Raw genomic sequence first — 20,152 nt, 5'->3', positions numbered from 1 at the left:
AGTTTCACGTCTTTTTAAACGAAAGTTTAATGCATTTTAGGAAGGATTGTTCCAGTGCACCTATACACACATTGTAGAGGTGGGAGGTGAAACAACAAATACCTGAAAATTCTTGGGGTCGAAATTTCATTCAAAACTGTTCTATTTCATCATAAACAATCTGAAAACAGGGCTTTAAGTGTAAAATACCGAACTTGTCCTTTAAACTTTTCACTGTGCGTCGCCCCTTGTGTAGGGTGCATCCCTTTACACCCCCCCCCCAAAAAAAATCATGACATAAAACAATCTTAAACGTAGAATTTGAATTAAACAAAACATTAAATGATACAGTGTAGTTCTGTTGATCGATAGCTATATTTTTATACAAAAATTATAATAAATTAATGAATTTTATACAATGTCATAAAACTTGCACCATCTCCCACACCCCCTAGTTTGAGAACCACTGGTTTATATGGAAAAATATGGGCATACTAATTGTTTCTATGCCTTGTTTATGAAGATGTTGTGTGTTGTAATTGCAACACCTTAGTGTTTCTTTCTGGCATTTGCATTCAGGGCTCATCTAATTAGCTAATTACCATATGCATATATTATAAATGTTATGTATTTTAATCAGTTCTCAGGCCTTGATGTTTAAGGGATAAGGCTGGATGGTGGTGTCAGGAAAGGAGGAAGAGGAGGGAACTCTAAAACTTTTGCACTTAGCTGCAGCTTTTCTGAACCTCAACTAAAAGTGCATGGCGCTAGCAACACCAAGAGCATGTATTTGAATCCCAGCGAACACACATACTGATGAAATATAAAAAGCTTGAATGCACTAAATAGAAGTGCCTATATATATATATAGGCATGGTTTCACTGACAAGGCTTAGCTTTGGTTTCCTAGGTAATCTATGTGTTGTTTTTTTGCTAAATATTCTGGGAAACAAAATCTGAAGCAAAAAACTGAAAAAGGTTGATGATGATTTCTGGTTCCCAGAATGCTTTGCGTAGGCTGTTATTGTATAGTTTTATTCTGTAAAGATAAAGACTTGTTAATATTTAACATTTATTTAACTTTGAACAAACGCTTGCCAGTAAATAACATAAATTTAAATCTACGGTAAATTACCGGCAACCCAGCTGCAATACCATTGCAATTTCTACGAATTTTTTTACAGTGTACGTTTCAAGTACTTTGTGGTTATTTATTATTAGCGGAGTTTACAGTAAGTTACGTGCGGCTTGTTTATGTTGATACTGCTGAAACGTCTATATGATTTTTTTCACTAATATCAATATTGCATTTTTAAGAAACAATACAGTATTGCAACAAAATATCATGATGCTCATGTGTCTATATTTTTTACACCCCAAATGCAAAATGCAATTCTGTTGTCATTGTCACCTAATTCAAAAATGTAAAAAGTTTTGATGCGTTTTCCTACCCCTTTTGATTACTAGGACATAATCTGTCTTGATCATTGGCTGTTTTAAATCCCTGATAGTGGGAGAAAATCTTCTGATACCAATTGTATTTAAATATAATGGTGCATCCTTACTATAAATGTATATATTTTATTTATGATAAAAGCCTCTGTGATTCGTATGTCTGAGCTCTGAACCTCACCATTGAGAACAGACTGTCATCCCTTTGTTGGGAGCCTTGGGTTCTGAACAGCACGGTGTGTACAGTAGTCAGTTTCCATGGCGACGGAATGGGTTGCGAGCAGGGTGAACGGGGCTTCATGGTGGTGTGTGAATGAGGGTGAGGAACGGGTCTCATTAGTGGACCTTCATGCGAGCCACATTGTTATTTACAAATGAATGGTGTAGGAACAGCACACTCACTCTTTCTGCCCTGTATGTGTGACACGCTGCGTTTGAAAGGATGCTGCTCTTTTACAAGCTTTAATTGTTCTTGGACTGGTAAAGATCGTATCGACTCAATAGCAACGTTGTGTAAGTGATTGCCCTTCAAAAACAGAGTTCAAAGCAATGCTTCATTTAGTTGTGTGTATTATCCATCTGCAGCAGAGTCAAAAAAAAATTATTGCGTCTGCTGGTATAATCCTTCTCAGACAGTGTAATCCCAGACTGCACTCGGAGCGACATGGAGCGTTCTTAAGAAGCTTCATTACCAAACCAATGAGTCAGGCATTTACAAAACCATGCCCGAAAAGCTGTTTTCCTCTAATGTCTGCACCAAGTAAAATCTCGAAGAAAATTTTTTTTAGCATTCTGCTTTAGAATTCAGGACGGCTTGAATGAATTACTTTTGCTTCTGGCTAAAATTTAAGATGGAGAAAGAGCACATTAAGGTATTCATAATACATTTGCTCTCAGGCTATTATTGTAAGCCTAAATCAGTTCATTTGTATTGTTAAATGTATTTACAGTTATTTTGTTTGCCAGCTGTGGCTCACTAGCAAAACTGAAAATTAGAGTAGATGTTTGATTTGGTAGCCGGTCCCATCACAGACCTGCTGTTCATGTTGTTATCCTCTTTAAAAAAAAGTTGCCGGCCAGCACCAACATTTTTCATGATTTTCATAAAAGTTTAATGCCTTCCAGGAAATGTTCTTCTTAAAATATATAAAAACATAAAATATATCAAATGAACAGACCCTTTCAAAAAAAAAAAAATGTTTCATCCTATCCTCATCAATATGGTTCTTCAAAAACACAAAATTTTGAGCAAAAAAGCTGAGATAATTGCATTTTTGTAAAGGACTTTTGAAAGAGATCCCATTCAGAGTAATCATTAAAACATACACAGAGTTCTTACTCTTTCACGTGAGGCCTTACTTCCGTGTTGCATAAGTTGCGGTGTTGCAGAAAGCCGAAAATACTTGTCATTGGCAGGGAGGCATTTTCTCATAATTGACGAGTTAACTTGTCAATGGCGAGGAAAGAGTTAAATATTGTGATCTGTGCCTATTCTAATATTTACGGTTGAAGTGTACTCCCGACAGGCAAAATAGTGATTTTTATTTATTTATTTAATTTCACATGAAAACGGTAGAGAAATGAACAAGGATGCAGTGTATCAAAAAGTATTTTGGGTTCTCATTTGGAAAAGTATTGGAACTGAATAAAGTCAAGGTTTAACAGAAACATTATAAATGTTGGGATGCACCGATATCTTGGCTGATACCGATATTCAATTACTTCAAATAACATATACCGAAACAGATAGGTATCGATAGTTTTGTTTTTACTCCATGTTTCAAATTAGTGTCATGAAGTGCTGAGCGTATAAACTGCAATACTGTTGTGGTGAATACTGTAGTGTGCAAAAAATACATTTTAAAGGGCACATATTATGCAAAATCCACATTTACAAGGTTTGGACATAAATGTGCATTGGCAGTGTGTGAACACAACCACCCTACAATGAAAAAAAACCCTTTTTTTTTTTAAATTCCCATTAAACCAAAGCAGTCTCATTAGACATGCTGTTTTGATTTTCTTGTTAATGTCATGTCACACGAACAAAGCCCCGCCCAAGGCCACTGACTGACTGGTTAATTTTACCCAAAACTTTTCTAGATGTGTTTGTTAGCACATTGTAGCCCGGATGTGGCTAAAGATACTATTGTAATAATCAAGGACTTTGCTGCCGTAACATGGCGGCAGGAGGTGCAATGATATTACGCAGTGCCCGAAAATAGTCCTCTCCTATTGAAAGTAACCAAGGGGACTATTTTCGGGCAGTGCGTAATATCACTACGCCTGCTGCAGCCATGTTACGCCAGCAAAGTCCTTGATTATTATGTCGGAAAGTGAGTATAGTTCCTAGCCATTTCGGCCTAGAAAATTGCAACTTTTAATTTTCCGTCGGTCTTAGTCCACAATGTAACTACTGGGGCTGGGCAAAAAAAAATTATTTTTCTGTTAATCGTTTTTTTTTTTTACGTGGTCGATTCAAAATCAATTATCAAAGCCCACGAATCGATTTTTTTCCATATTTATTTCCGCAAACATTGAACGTAAGATTAACGTTAATCTAATTACTAGTCTTCTCCACTAGATGAAGGAGCCAGATGCAAGCCTGTCATTCATCGAAAATCGAGTATAAAAACCGGCCCGAGAATCGGAACAGAATCTAAATCAAATTGAGAATCGAAATTGAACCAATTTGATAGCTTGTGAATCGAAATCGAATCGATCTGGAACATCTGAATCGATACCCAGCCCTAGTAACTACAGAAGGGTCAAGGTTTAAATAGGAAAAATATTGACAATCTTTGGTCATTTTTGAGCGTGATGCTAATGGTCTAATTAGATTCAATGTATTATGCTAAGCTATGCTAAAAGTGGTACCGCCAGACCCGGAGATCAGCTGAATGGATTCCAAAACGATAAAAATCAAATGTTTAACTCTAGGCGAGCTGGGGAATGAACATATTAAAAAAAAAGTGAAGTGTCCCTTTTAAAGCCATAAATCATATTTCATTAATCTTGAGTGTTAATGCAATAACTAATTTTAAGGACAATTTTCCACAATATATTGGTTACTGAAGCTGATTGGTTGAGTATTGCGTTATCACATCAAACGTCATGGGTTTGATGCCAGAGAACACTAATACTAATAAAATTTGTACCTTTAATGAAAGTAAATACAGTTTGGTCTACCAAATGCATTGATGTAAATATAGCTAATGGGTGTATTATAGGATAAAACGCTTAATTTGATTTTATTATACGAGAGTTTAGCACTTGAATAGCATTGAAACCTTAGAGGAACAGTCTGGGATTGTGAGTCATCTCTCTTTGTAGATCTAATATACGGTCATTCGCGCTGCAGGGTGTGAGGGTGTATATGTGGTGGTGTGTCAGTCCCACACACGCTGGTCATGATTTATCACCACTGGTCATATTCACTCATGTTTGCTGAATTGATCCACTAATTCCATCTCTATTCCCATCTATCAAGTCTTCAACCATGATCCACCGGCCTCTATCACTGTCAGAGATGTGCAAGGATCGTATTATCATATTATTGCCATTATAAAAGATTTTTTTATAATCAAACCCACCGAACAAATAAATGCTCTTCCAACTGATCTACAGGAACACCATCACAGATGCGATTAGAGGTTAAACCAACCAGCATGGAGTTATGTGATTGAGACCGTGATGTGGGAAGGCAGATAGCTGCTGTTTGTTCATAGGTGTTCGTAGCCTGTCGGCTCGTGATGCAATCGGATTTCGAGCTGTTGCCAGGCAACGGCTCATAAGGGCTCTGACGTCTGTATAGTGTTGGCTGGTGCCCCTGTGACACAGCATGCATCACGGGGAGTGGCACAATCGTGAGGATGGAAAGCAGAAGATGGAGAAGGAAAATGTTATCAATCTGTTCACGGTTTCTTGTGCTTTCCTCTGCGTTTTTTTACACGTTGGTACAACTGAGGATTTTAAGCACGGCCTGTCGATGTTTTTAAAGCCTTGTGCTTATCCATGACCCCTCCTAGCCGGGTTCACTGTTATATAAGCATTATGTAAGCCTAAGATGAACAAGATCAAAGATGTGGTGATGGTATTAGGTAGACACGGCTCGATGCGACGGTTAGGTCTTTTGATGTAAAGACAATGTGATACAAACCAGTCTTTACTGCTTTGCTTTGTTTCGTGTTATCCAATTTGCTTTTAAATGAAGATCGTACATTTTATTCCACTGAAAGCTGAAGACAATGTTAGTAACCAAATGGATAATTTATCATTTATAATTCTTCTATGGAAGTCAGTGATGCTTCTGCTTTCTGCTTGATTACAAATATCTTTATTTATGTTTATCAGAACGAAGACATTTATACATGCACATTGACGTGTTTTTCATGTAAATTTTAAGGTGGATGTATTTTAAATCTGTAAAATAAAACAGTAAAATTCTGTTAAATAAAATTTTTACGGTACAGGTTTAAAACAACGTGAGGATGAGGAATGATAGATTTTCATTTTTGGGTGAACTGTCCTTTTAGGTACTTTCTAAAAAAGTAATCAATCCATCTAATACACATCGCAACATTGTAGTCATATCATACCTACCAAACCAAACTGTGCCCAAGCATGATTGTCCCCCCTCCTTACTACCCTAGAAGCACGCACAGACATTGGGTCTCATACTCTAAGCATGCGTACGCACAAATTTGTTCGTAAATAACTTTCAAATCATTATTCAACAAAAACTTTCATACTAAAATTTGAATGTTTGCAGGAGCGTAGGAGCAACTTGGACTACACATGCGCAATAATCATGAACAAGGAAAAAGAACCCTATAATATATAGCTGTGTTATATATTTTATATTTTTTTCCTTGTTCATGATTATTGCGTATGTGTTGTCTAAGTTGTTCTTAGGTTTTACATACATTTAAAATACATTTTAATATGAAAGTTTTTGTTGAATCATGATTTGTAAATTTAAACGTCCGTACGCACATTTTACAAACAAATTTGTGCGTACAGTGAATGAGACCCATTGTTGTCCTTTGACTGATCCGAGCTGGGCACGCTTGCGTCATTAGGGTGCGATTGGTTTTAAAGAAAACAGGAAATAAAGCGATCTCTTCCATCGTAATGTTAAGTCTGTGTTGTTTTATTATGAGTCGTTTGGTGCACGATTACACACAAAGCTCTCATATCATATTGTTTAGTTGATATGTCGCGTGTACAGCTCAGACATTTACGTAACCCTGCTGCGCACATTAAAAGTTTTTAACGAAGGTGAGTGCTTCCGCAATTGGCGTCTCTCCTTTTGAAGCACGCTCTGGCGTGATTTGCGAAACACGGCGCGTTCCGTGCCTTAGCACAAGTAAACTGCGCCCGAGCCCACCTCTGCAAGCCGGCCAGGGCACAATTATCCAAACCGCGCTTGGTTTGGATAGTGTGAGCGTGCCCTAAAACTGCTTATAATACCAGGTGTAAACAGGCACAAATCAGACTCCTAATCATATAGTCAGACAGCATACAGCTTGTATAAGTGTGAACTCTGCTAGCAGCGTGTGATCTTTCAGTTCTCAGTAAGGTGTTGACACTCTCGCCTGAACGTGTTGGGATGAAACTCACATTTTTCTGTATGCTAATGTTTCTGGTATGTTTGTTCCTTTATTGAAGATTCTTAGTTTTGCTCTTGTTGTTGAATAATTGTTAGAGAGAGGGGCTTGTAATCAGAAGGTTGCCAAGCTCTAGATACCAGAAAAGTGATCATGCAAAATAGGGATGCACAGAAATAAAAATTCTTAACTGAAACCGAAAAAGAGGAAACCAAGGCCGAAAACCGAAATGCCAAAAAAATGTATGCCAATTATTAGTACCATTGCATTTATGGCCATCACTGTGTACTAACTTTACTAGGGGTGTGACGGATCACAAAACTCACGGTTTGGATCACATTACAGTTTTTGGCGCACGGATCGGATTAAATTGCAAGCATTTATAAAAAAGAACAAAGTTGCACATTAAGTAAGATCTGAAATTAGCATTAGGTACAGAAATCGATTAAAATGAATCATAACACTGTCTTTATTGTATAAATTAAATATTATTATTATTCGAGCTATAGAAGTGATTTTCTCTTTGTCTTGGGTTGTTTGATTAACATTAATGACACAGACTTAAGTATGTTCATTGAGGTTACTGTCTCTTTAAGACCAAATAAGCACTTAAGACATAAACAAATGTTTTTATTAGAAAAAGAATATGTGCTCTGTCAAGAACAGAAAGATTTTATTTTCGCTTGCTTTTTGAAACGCGTCTCTTCGTGTATGCACTACTGAGTGCACTTTAACGCGCACGCGCACAGAGACCGAGGGTGAATCCCAAACAGCGCAACATAAAAACGTTACGTTGTTTTTCATTGCTTTATTCGCCAAATGTATTAATGGACTACAGTATGAGACACAGTAACGCAACTCTCTCTAAAGTTCACACATCAAGAGATCTGATCTTTAAAGGGTATAGTGATGATCACGTCTGAATAGAGCTGGACCGGACACATTCAACAGCATGTGCGTCTGTGCGTACAGAAAGCTGCTCAATTTAGCGATTTTTTTGCGGTTAAATACGTCCACACCACAGACATGTTGCTTCAGACAAGCAAGTGCAGGTTGCGGTTTCTGTTTGCGTCATCACAACATTTCGGCCGTATTGTTTCGGTGATAAGTCTTTCGGCCAAAAACCGAAAATGCTCTTTTGGCCCGTTTTCGGTGCATCCCTAATGCAAAACTCTACAGGAAGCTCTAAATTGGCCTTGAGTAAAAAAAGAAGTTGGCCTTGAGTGATCAACAAATGGCACCTTTGGTGGTAAAAAAATCTGTCTTCTGCATTTTGACAGTTCGACAAAGGTGTCTTAAATCCTAGAATATGAAATTAGTCATTTTATCCCAAAGTGTAGGTGGAGGTCTGATTTTATGCGCTGGAGAACATGAAAGGCAGAGGGAATTCCAATGTGAACCCGCCCACTTTCTGCATTCTGCTTATTAAGCTTATCCAGGGTCAGTCAAAACGCTATACATGTACTAACAAGAATCTTTGATGTCTGCCAAAAAGACAACCAGCTATGCCAGGTCCTAACTGCATCATTAAACCTAAACTAGATATAAATCCATCCGCCGCTTCACGGCCTGGTACAAGAACACACAGGGGTGTGTTTGAGAGTCTAATGCGCACTACTTTTATCTTTCCTCTTAATAAAACCCTTCAAGCCAAAAGGTGTTATGGGCAGCTGTGAAACCTTTTTATAGCAAAGGGATTTTTTAGCTCAAAGATAAAAAAATCGTACTGTCTATTCGAATGATGAGATGTGGCTGATTTAAGTCGATTTTGTCATGTAATCTTTCATACCACTTCATTCAATCTGATCTCCAAGGCAGTGGGATTAAAAACAAAATTGTCTTTTTTTTACCATTTAGGTACATGAAACAGAAAAAGGTGCAGAAAACATCGCTTGACCTTCACACATCCACCTGCCATGAAATAATCCCCTTATGTATCTACCATTTATTTACTGTTTACACATTTGCGCCAATGTTATTAATCCATGTTCACCTCGGGACGACTGGATCCACAAATCCTGTTTACCAGGCTTGCAGGGGTTTGTGTTCCGACCCCAAGTTGAATCATTAATTCAGGATTGGAATTGATCAGCGCCTCCTCTCGGTGCGAGTCTAGACCGAACATGACTGATGCTTTTTTGCATAGTTATGTTTGACACATGAAAACATCTAGAGTTGTGTATGTAACTGTCTCCTGAGAAGGGAACGAGGCGCTGCGTCTCCCTTGCCATACTTCCTACGTCCCTGTAACGCCATCTTTGGCAATATTTCAGATAGTGGTATACTTCCTGGCTACCGCGTCACCCTGTCTTGTAGTTAAGCCTCACCATTGGTTGACTTTGATATACACATTCAGACGCACTTACCCCTGGAGGCGTCCCCAAAGTGTCACCGCAGTGACGCAGCGCGAGTTCCCTCGAAAGGGAACTGTAACAATGTATCTTAAACGGTAACACGATGTAACCTTGCTCTCATTTGAAATGTGTCCCCACATTTAGTCCCTGAATTTGATGGTATTGGACCTGGAAAGTCCTTGAAAGGTCCTTGAAGTTAACTACGGTGTGGGAACCCTGTTTATGCCTTTTAGTCACGCCTCTTATCTGTGTAAGATGTAGATCAAGGCATGCAGCAGGTTGTACAGCAGGTGTTGTCTTTTTAGAGATTATCTGACTACCGTCCTATGCCACAGCTGCCACAAAAGCAGATTCTGGTTTGGGCCTGTTGTTAAGATGGGTATCAAATATGGTGCAATTGGGTAATTGTATGTGTACATTGTTTATTGCGTACTTCAAATACACAAAAGGTAAAAAATAGGCGATCTTTCATGAGTTTAACAGTTTTGTTGTCTTCCAGGGTGCTGAGGACGTGGTGATGGCCTTTTCAAGATCAGAGACCGAGGACAGGAGACAGTGACCTCTCGCCGTGCCAAATCACTACAGTTAACAACATAACACTGTTGATGGAGAGGGCGGGGCCTGAGATGGGAGAGGGGCGGGGCTCTGCTGTGTGCTTAGTGCCACACTTCCCGTCTCTTCCCCATTCCCTTCCTCTTACTCACTAACTGTTACACTATCAGGGCACGCGGCCTCAATACCTGATGACTTGACGGCCAATGAGTCAGGAAGAGCTACCGCGAGTAAACCATTTTATTTAGGTGTTTTTATTTGATTTTCAGTTTCGTTTCTGTTGCTGCAGTGAGTGACGTTTCGTGTTTGTTCCCATGAGAGACTGGACGGACCAAGAGTTAAATTTTTCTGGTCAAACCGAGAAAGATTATAAATCGCCTTATGGGTTACGTTATTAGAGACAAATCTGTTTAATTTAGCAGTTTTTTTGTTTTGTTGTCCTTGCAGGACGTGTTTGTTTGTTTTTATTTTCAGGGTTTTCGTTTAGCAGTTAAGTAGCCGTTTATATCGTAACTTATATACGTCAAAATGCATATGAGGCCCGTACGTAAGCACACACTCACAGAATGATGTACTACAAATGACCTGATGTATCACGATATGGTTTTTTCGATGTTTTCGAATACTTTTTTGTACAGGACATAAGAAAAAAGTAGCAACGTGAATGAATTGTGCCATTAGTGATTTTTTTTGTTAAATATTTCTAAAGGTATCTAATGAATGTCTTAGGTCCTTATTTATTTTTTCAATGTCTTAACGTGTAAACAAACATGGGCCCCACCACCATAAACTTTTTAACTCTAAATTTGATAAATTACTTACCAGAAATGTTCAAACACGTCAAATGAAAGCGCTGTTCTAAATGTTGTGATAAGTTTGTTTGGCAGTATATTTGATTCAGTGGTGCTTGTTAACTAAAGTGAAAACTCAAGTACAGTCCTCAACCACAAAATTATTCAAATCCATTTTTAACACTTGAATAAATTGATTTTTTTTAATATCAGTATTGAATGTTTTGTTAACTTGCTTAAGATAATTATTGTATCTCTGTGTTGAACTGACGCATGCTTGTCTTGAGGTTTATGGTGTATGTTTGAGTAGCTCTGTAATGGTCATGAGAGCCTATAGCGGCATTAAACATCAATGTACACCTTTTTTTAATCTGTGGAAGTCCTTTTGAACATTTTACAAAATGGCTGTTATAGATCTCACTTTCAGTAATAAGTATCTTAATGAATGTCCACTTGTCAGCCTCAACGAAAGTTTGTTTTAAAGTCATTGTTAAATTCCTATTTTGTCTATGCAGATTATTTTTTAACCATTCAGATGCATACAACTTGTCTTAACTGCCATATGTGGTACATGAGTCATAAATATGAATGTCTGGATTCGTGTTTAGTTCATTGACTTCACTGCATGTCGTCCGGGTTCCCTCGAGCTGTAAACTATTTAATGTGAATTGCTTTTTTATTGTTTTAAAATCGAATTGAGTGGTTGTTTTATGCCATCCCTTGACTTAAATGCATCCCAAATCTATACCAACTCAACCATTAAAGGAGTTTAAAATTGCTTTTGTTTTGAATGTTTTTGCTTTCAGTGGAATTTCTGGAAAAAAGAGCAGAGGGCTCCAATCCTCCTGTTTTTGTGATAAGAACAGTAAGCCAGAGAGATCACATTGTGTCAAGCTGCCCATAATAAGGGCACATTTTGCTCCTCTTTCTAAAAGCCTCTGCAATCGTCTCTGGAGTCTAAGATAAGATACAACACTACAAAAAAGAAACAGGAATGTGTGGAAACATAAATAAAGGAAGGACACTTCATTTATTTTATAAGTTTATAGGTAAAAACTGTGACGTATGTAATCATGATGGTTGTTTTCTATAAAAAAATGTAAATACACTTTGGTCCCAAACTATCACTGGGGCAGTACCCTAAAAAGTTCCTGATATGTATCATTTATGTACATTTGGTACCAACATGTACCTTTTAAAGTAATATGAAATCTTTTAATCTTACAAAGATGTACACTGTTAGAAACTGGGGCAGTACCATTTAAAAAGATCCTATTAGGTACAAAAATACATTTTGTATCTTTGAAATACTAATAAGTAACTTTAAGGTACTAATACGTGCTCTTTGGTACCTCTGAGGTACTAACACAAAATCTCTAATTACAAAGATGTACTTTTTGAAAGCCCCAGTGACAGCTGGGGTACAGATTTTGACAATTTTTTTCTGAAAGGGTACTTTTGGTGACAGCTTTGGAACCATTTTGACCAGTTTTTTGACCAATTTGACCAAGTTCAGTTGCTTACTCAAATAAGTCCTTTTCTTAAACTCATATGTCTGACACGTAAAGCAACCAATCACGTTTTTGCTTTGCGTCATGTTTAGGACCGTGCAACCTTCGTTCACGAACGTCTCTGGCCCTGTCCCAAATGGCACACTCCGGACTTGTGGACTTCCTCAGAGTCCACACTTTGATGATGATATGTAGTGCAGACCTTAGGGACCCTTGACGCGAGTCCATAAGGGCGCACCAGAGTCGTATTGACACTACGGAGTTGTGGACTTCCTCAGAGTCCACACTTTGATGACATCATGTAGTGCAGACCTTAGGGACCCTTGACGCCAGTCCACGAGGGTGCACCGGAGTCGTATTTTGGGACAGACTCGAGCGTCATGTTGCCCATCAGTTTGAACTTCTCCCTTCCGTGGTCTGATTGCTCTTTCGCCAGGACTTCCGAGTTGGTAAAAGTGTGTGAAATCTGCTGCATGTGGGCGACGCTGAAGACCGAATCAAGGGTGCAAAGGAGGCGCTGATGAACACACTTCGGAAAAATGACAGATGGGTACACTACGGACTCATAGACTAAGCAAGCATGGGCAATTTAAGGCCACGAGTCCGAAAGTCCACATGAAGTGAGCCATTTGGGACGGGGCCACAGACTCGAGCGTCACGCTGGAAATAGGAAGAGAAGTTACCCATCAGTGTGGAGACCCCCCCAACCGTCGTCTGATTGCTCTTTCGCAAGGACTTCTGGGTTTGTAAAGTGCGGGCTTCACTGAAGAACACATCAAGGGTGCAAAGGGGGCGCTGATGAGCAGACTTCAGAGCGTAAAAATGACAGATGGGACACCCTACGGACTCGTAGACTAAGCGAGCTCGCACAAGGCCACGAGACTGAAAGTCCACATGAAGTGCGCCATTTGGGACAAGGCCTCTAAAGTTTATAACAACAATGGCAAACATGTTAAAATGTTTTTTTTATATTTCACCAATAGCTTCAAGCAAAACTTTTGGACCGCTTTTAAAGACTTTTCAAACTGGGGTCCCCCAAAAGGTATCAAGGGGTCCCCAGAAAATTTAAAAGACAAAGTAAAAATTGTACAATTCGAGTGTGTAGCCAATTACGTAAGTCTGTAAATAATTTGCTGTCTTTATGATATCACAAAAACTATTTATCTAACGCAGTCTAAATGTTTCTTTATTTCAAATAGGAATATATATTTAGGAAAGGGGTCATCATATATGGGGGTCACTGTCATTATAAAGTTTGAAAACATGATGTCCATTAAAGTCGACCAAATGTTTAAGCCATTTTTAAGCAGTTGGGGCCGGTGACCTCTCTTCCGAGGGGCGCGGATTCAAAATATGTGTTTGTTGCGTCATCTGAACCATGTGCATCATGCATCTTGTCAAAATACGTGCCTGCTGCACACGCGTCAACAGAGTTTATGATAAAAGAGACGCTCATGTTCCCAAAATACAAGAGACTAACTCAACAGTAAACTCTGATTACACATAAGATTAAGCGAGTATCTGGCTATTTAATTCTAAATCCCTCTGAAGTGTCTGCAGCAGACATATTTTGACATGACACGACGTGATGCACATAAGTTTACATGACGGGTCGAGCACACATTTTGATAATGTAACTTTCATGTTTAGAAGCCAACTCATCCAAAACAACCATTTACAGTACAGTACAGTATGGGCTGCTACAGATTTTGATTACACGAATTCCCAATATAATATCCAACATCTGTTCACTGTTCCACGTGCCATCTTTCACAGATGGTCAAATCCTGTGATTTAGAGGAGGCTGGCTGTGGTCTTGAAGCGCCAGCTGCTGTGGAATATAAATGGGAATGAATCGTCCTCAAATGTATCGCCAATTTAAGAGCTTGACATGGAGACACAGTTTCATCACCTGACTAAGTTATCCTCATCCTGGATCCATCAGACATCTGCCTGAAAACTGTAAACGCTTACATGCATCTCAGATCTGTGAATGATGAAGCCTCTTGCCCCCAGATATAACTTGAGTATTCATGATGTCTGTTTCAAAAGTTGCCTGATGGTTTGAAGGCATGCTGTATGCTCGGATGAGTCCCCATCACTTTGGCTGATTTAAAAAGCTGTCCTGATAGTCAAGGGAGATTAGAGTGCAAAATAAGGGTCCTGATGTGTCTCCGAAAGCGTGGAGGCTCGATAAAGGAGGATCTGTAAATGTCTCTCTTGTGCCGGTCCACAGGGTTTATTATACATTTAAAAGGTTTACAGAAGTAACACATTTCTTATGACGGGATGTAAAATTCTCTGCTGTTTATGACAAAACCCTTAAAGTGGGAATTGTCTGGAAAGTAGTAATGGAAACTTGTACAGGGTCAGAAAATATGATAAAAAAAAATATGACTTTAATAAAGTCCTAATATGTACAATTTAAGTACAGATGTATACATTAGAGGTACTTATATGAGCTCTTTAAGTGCAAATATGTATTTTTTGAAAGGGGATCACCCCAGTGACAGCTAGAGGTCATTTTTTGATCATTTTCTTTTTTGAGAGTCACTGCTAAAATTGTTTAGTAGACGAGCAGACGTTTAATAAGCTTATGTGGAGAACAGGACTCAACCTGTTGACTGAAGTTTCTCCCTCTGGCAGTAATAACACCACTTAATTTAAAGACGCTTAATAAAATGTATGAAAAAAATGCAATATGCTCAGACTGTGCTTGACTGTGAATACATGTTAATATAAATGGTCAGTGACAAAATTTGTCAAGATGAGAAATTCAAAAATCTTTAAAAAAAACAGTTTAAAAAGCATGCATCAAGTTTATTTCAATGCACAGTGTATTTATGTTGATTTTATGCATAAAAAATTACATTTGCACAATTTTTATGAAAGTTAAGACTGAATGGACCTGAAAATGTCAAATGGTGTAACCGCCGAAGAATGAGAAATATGAAATATTATATTCACATTGATGGCATGTAAGCATAATCATAAAAAAACATATTATTATATCATTTATATAATCATTTATATAATTTTATTAGTTCTAAATGTAAATTTGAATGCGTTTTTGTAATATTTGTCCGGACATATGCTGAAAATAGCTCTGTTTTCTAAATAATCTTTGACAAAGGATATAAAAATGTATGTAAAAAAAATCATAACACTAAACTAGATGATTATATTTTATTCCACATTTTTTTATGAATATATTTGTATTTTCATTCAAAAAATACGAGTACACTAATTGACACAGACATTGACATTTTTGCAATTATCCTCCAAATATATGAAGGACAAAAAATTACTTAAGTGCATATAAATAAATAAATGAATAAATACGTAAATAAATAAATGTAGATATATGTAAATAAATACATACATAAATAAATAAATATGAAAATAAATGAATAAATAAATGCAGAAATAAATAAGAAATTAATTAAATGAATAAATAAATAAATTAATAAATAAATAAATGTAGAAATAAATAAATAAATGCAGACATAATTAAATAAATAAATGCAACAATTCGTTGATTGCTACATTTATTTATTCATTCATTTATTTACGTATATCTACATTTATTTGCTTATTTATTTATTTATTTATTTATTTACGTATTACTACATTCATTTATTTATTTATTTGTTAATTTAATTAATTATTTAGTTCTTCATTTATTTATTTATTCATTTATTTATGTATATCTACATTTTTTGGCTATTTATTTATTTACATATTTCTATATTTATTTATTTATTTATTCATTTAATTAATTATTTATTTCTGCATGTATTTATTCATTTATATACACCTAAGTCATTTTTCGTCCTCCACACAAATATTCTTTCAAAATGAAATGAAACCAGATATTTTAAACTTGGTCCTCAAAAAAGAGAATATATCTGCAAATGTATTTTGCCATTTTAACCCTTTTACATTTAATTGAACCATACGGACACAAAAGAATTAACGTCACGTCATTGACCTAAATATGATATAATAATGTTATTGAGTCACTTTGGGTCATGTGCTGTATCATTTAAATGATTATTTTCTTTGTGAATATAAAACATCTGTATTTATTTTCATTTCTAAACATACAGATCTAAATACAAAGGGCTGATATTCAACCGAAATCTGATAATAGAGGTCATGAAATCCTCTTCCTGCACGCCTCTTTATTATTTTCGGTCGTATACTTTACGGATTTGCTTGACTTTAATGACTCATGTGGGTGGAGAGCCAATGTTTTTTCATGCTGTCTCTCATCTGTGGTTCCTGTCCTGAAACTGCTCTCTGTTTAAATGAGTATCCAGAGTTGAACTCGTGATGATTAATCCAGGATCCTTTTCATCTTACTTAACCAGAGACGTCTACATCCGTTTGTCCTGGATTACAAAGAGGACATTAGCCTCACCATCTGTTGTCCGAATTTGTTCCTTCAAGAATGAATAGAAAAGCAATTTTACGTAAACACCACGTATTTAATTTAGTTTCTTATTACCAGTTATATAGTCAATTGTGAAGTTATCAGAAGATATATTCAAACCAACATGCTTCAGGTTTCTATTTATATTATCCACATTCTATTTATAAGCAGGCTATATCTGACCCAATCTTTATAAAACCCAGCTAAAGTCTTTTTAAGAAATTAATATATTCCTCATAATTCGATTATGAGTCATAGCCTGGATTTCACAGACGGGGTCACATATTATAAGCAATAGATGTACCATTCATACTGTATATTATAAAGAGGCTACCCATCATTTCTGTCCACCTTCTCACAATCTCACATGTCCTCTGTTTTTGCCATCAGTTCTTCCACCTCTACTCTAGGTTTGACACACGCGTGGGAAAATGAGGATACAGTCAAAAAATAGGAAAGACAATGGACAGGATGCAGTTTTATTGCCTATATAGGGGATATAAAATAAGCTTCCTTTGAAACCTTTTCACTCATATCAGTTGTGTTGCTTATGTGAGAAGTAGGCCTGATAGAAAAGCATATGTCCATACCTGTCAGGACAAGTAACATCACATGTACTATAGCTGCTATCTGTGGTTACCATAGAAACAGTACATGACATGCTAATTATGCAATGGTCAGACTTCAACTAAGGGCCTCGCTGTTTCATTAACCTAAATTTCTGCAACAAGAATCCCACAGAGGGGCAGTTTTGGTTGATTAATAACAAAGCACCATATGATGAGATCCTTATTAGGGTGAGCTAATATGTTAGATTATACTGCAGGGCTATATTAATTTGTCACACATATTTTTTAACACACATCTATGCGAGATCATGTCATGCTTTTCCACCAGCATCCTAGCTACATGAGTGTTTTAAAGATGCTATGTTAAGTAAAAACGAGCAGTCAACATTTACTGCATTCTCATGAGATGTTTTGTCTCGCTGACATTTTCAAAATAAAGGTTAAAATGCCCAGGTAAGAATTGGGCACAATTACAGTAAGTTGCACCATCCCTAAAAACCCATTCAGAAACTTTTGTTAACAGCAATGCATTTGTTTTTATTTTCCAGGCATATTTATCATCATTCTGCTTGGGTCCTAAAGGGAAAAGTTGAGAAACTCCTGACAAAGCCTGACAAATATCCTTCCTTGGGATACAAGGGACAAAAAAATGCTAAATAAGCAGTTTTACGACCAACAGTATCATGACTGACAGAGCAGAAAGTCAGAGACACATTTATAGCATCTATTTATTAGTGTTAACAGTGCCGGCTCGTGGGGTTTCTGGGCGACCAGAAATGTCTGTATTTCAATGGATGAGGTGCAAGGGGGCAAAGCGACCTGACGTCAAGCCGCAAATGTGAGCAAATGTTCAGTTTCAGTTGTATATGAAAATTGCGATGAAGGTAAACCCAATGTTATAAACGACGTTATAACATGAAGGACGCATACTTTGAAGGACACACCCTTTGTAGCATGCACCCTTTGTAGTATGCACCCTTTGTAGTATGCATACTTTGAAGGACACATCCTTTGTAGTATGCATATTTTGTAGAAGTGATGTTATAACCCAACATTGAAGTCATAACCCAACATCAGCCTGACATCAAAATCCAACATCGGAGTGATGTTATAAAGTGAAGGACTCATGAAGGACGCATCTTTTGTAGTATGCATACTTTGAAGGACGCACCCTTTGTAGCTTGCACCCTTTGTAGTATGCATACTTTGAAGGATGCATCCTTTGTAGTATGCATACTTTGAAGGACACATCCTTTGTAGTATGCATACTTTTAAGGACACATCCTTTGTAGTATGCCTACTTTGAAGGACACATCCTTTGTAGTATGTATATTTTGTAGAAGTGATGTCATAACCCAACGTCGGAGTGAAGTCTTAACTCAACGTCGGAGTGAGGTCAAAACCCAAAGTCGGAGGGATGTCAAAACCCAACGTCAGACTGATGCCAAAACCCAATGTCGGATTGACGCCAAACCCAACGTCGGACTGACGTCATAACCCAACGTCAGAATGAAGCCAAAACCCAACGTCGAAGTGACGCTAAAATCCAACGTCGGACTGACGTCATAACCCAACGTTGTACTGACGCCAAAACCCAACATCAGAGGGATGTTATAAAGTAAAGGATGCATGAAGGACGCATCCTTTGTAGTATGCATACTTTGAAGGACGCATCCTTTGTAGTATGCCTACTTTGAAGGACGCATCCTTTGTAGTATGCATATTTTGTAGAAGTGATGTCATAACCTAACTTCGGAGTGAGGCCTTAACTCAACGTCGGAGTGAGGTCAAAACCCAAAGTCGGAGTGATGTCAAAACCCAACGTCAGACTGATGCCAAAACCCAACGTCGTATTGACGCCAAAACCCAACGTCGGACTGAATCCAAAACCCAACGTCGGATTGACGCCAAAACCCAACGTCGGACTGACGTCATAACCCAACGTTGGACTGACGCCAAATCCCAACGTCAGAGGGATGTTATAAAGTAAAGGATGCATGAAGGACGCATCCTTTGTAGTATGCATACTTTGAAGGACGCATCCTTTGTAGTATGACTACTTTGAAGGACGCATCCTTTGTAGTATGCATATTTTGTAGAAGTGATGTCATAACCCAACTTCGGAGTGAGGTTTTAACTCAACGTCAGAGTGAAGTCAAAACCCAAAGTCGGAGTGATGTCAAAACCCAACGTCGGACTGAACCCAAAACCCAAAGTCGGACTGACGTCATAACCCAACGTCGGACTGACGTCATAACCCAACGTCGGACTGAATCCAAAACCCAACGTCGGACTGAATCCAAAACCCAACGTCGGATTGACGCCAAACCCAACGTCAGAATGAAGCCAAAACCCAAAGTCGAATTGACGCAAAAATCCAACACCGGATTGCCGCTAAAACCCAACGTCGCACTGACGTCATAACCCAACGTCAGAATGAAGCCAAAACCCAACGTCGAATTGACGCAAAAATCCAACGTCAGACTGACGTCATAACCCAACGTTGGACTGACGCCAAAACCCAACGTCAGAGGGATGTTATAAAGTGAAGGATGCATGAAGGACGCATCCTTTGTAGTATGCATTACTTTGAAGGACGCATCCTTTGTAGTATGCATATTTTGTAGAAGTGATATCATAACCCAACGTTGGAGTGAGGTCTTAACCCAACGTCGGAGTGAGGTCAAAACCCAAAATTGGACTGACGCCAAAACCCAACGTTGGATTGACGCCAAAACCCAATGTTGGATTGATGCCAAAACCCAACGTCGGAGGGATGTTATAAAGTGAAGGATGCATGAAGGACACATTCTTTGTAGTATGCATACTTTGAAGAAGTGATGTCATAACCCAACGTTGGAGTGACATCATATTCCAACGTCAGAGTTATGCCAAAATCC

At 37.9% G+C, this 20,152-nt stretch overlaps 1 protein-coding gene across 1 annotated transcript in view; it reads left to right on the top strand.

Moving 5' to 3' along the window:
* Positions 1–11,515, top strand: part of ctnnbip1 (catenin, beta interacting protein 1) — a 33,562-nt gene extending 22,047 nt beyond the window's left edge. The window contains exon 4 of the mRNA XM_073875399.1: positions 9,897–11,515. Within this exon, the coding sequence (XP_073731500.1) occupies positions 9,897–9,953 (57 nt within the window). The 3' untranslated portion in view covers positions 9,954–11,515. The remainder of the gene's footprint in view (positions 1–9,896) is intronic.
* Positions 11,516–20,152: the final 8,637 nt, after the last annotated feature.

The sequence above is a fragment of the Misgurnus anguillicaudatus genome, chromosome 13, assembly GCF_027580225.2.
Source record: "Misgurnus anguillicaudatus chromosome 13, ASM2758022v2, whole genome shotgun sequence".
NCBI lineage: Eukaryota > Metazoa > Chordata > Actinopteri > Cypriniformes > Cobitidae > Misgurnus > Misgurnus anguillicaudatus.
The sequence above is the reverse complement of the archived record's forward strand: the minus strand, read 5'-3'. Positions and strand labels throughout refer to the sequence as shown.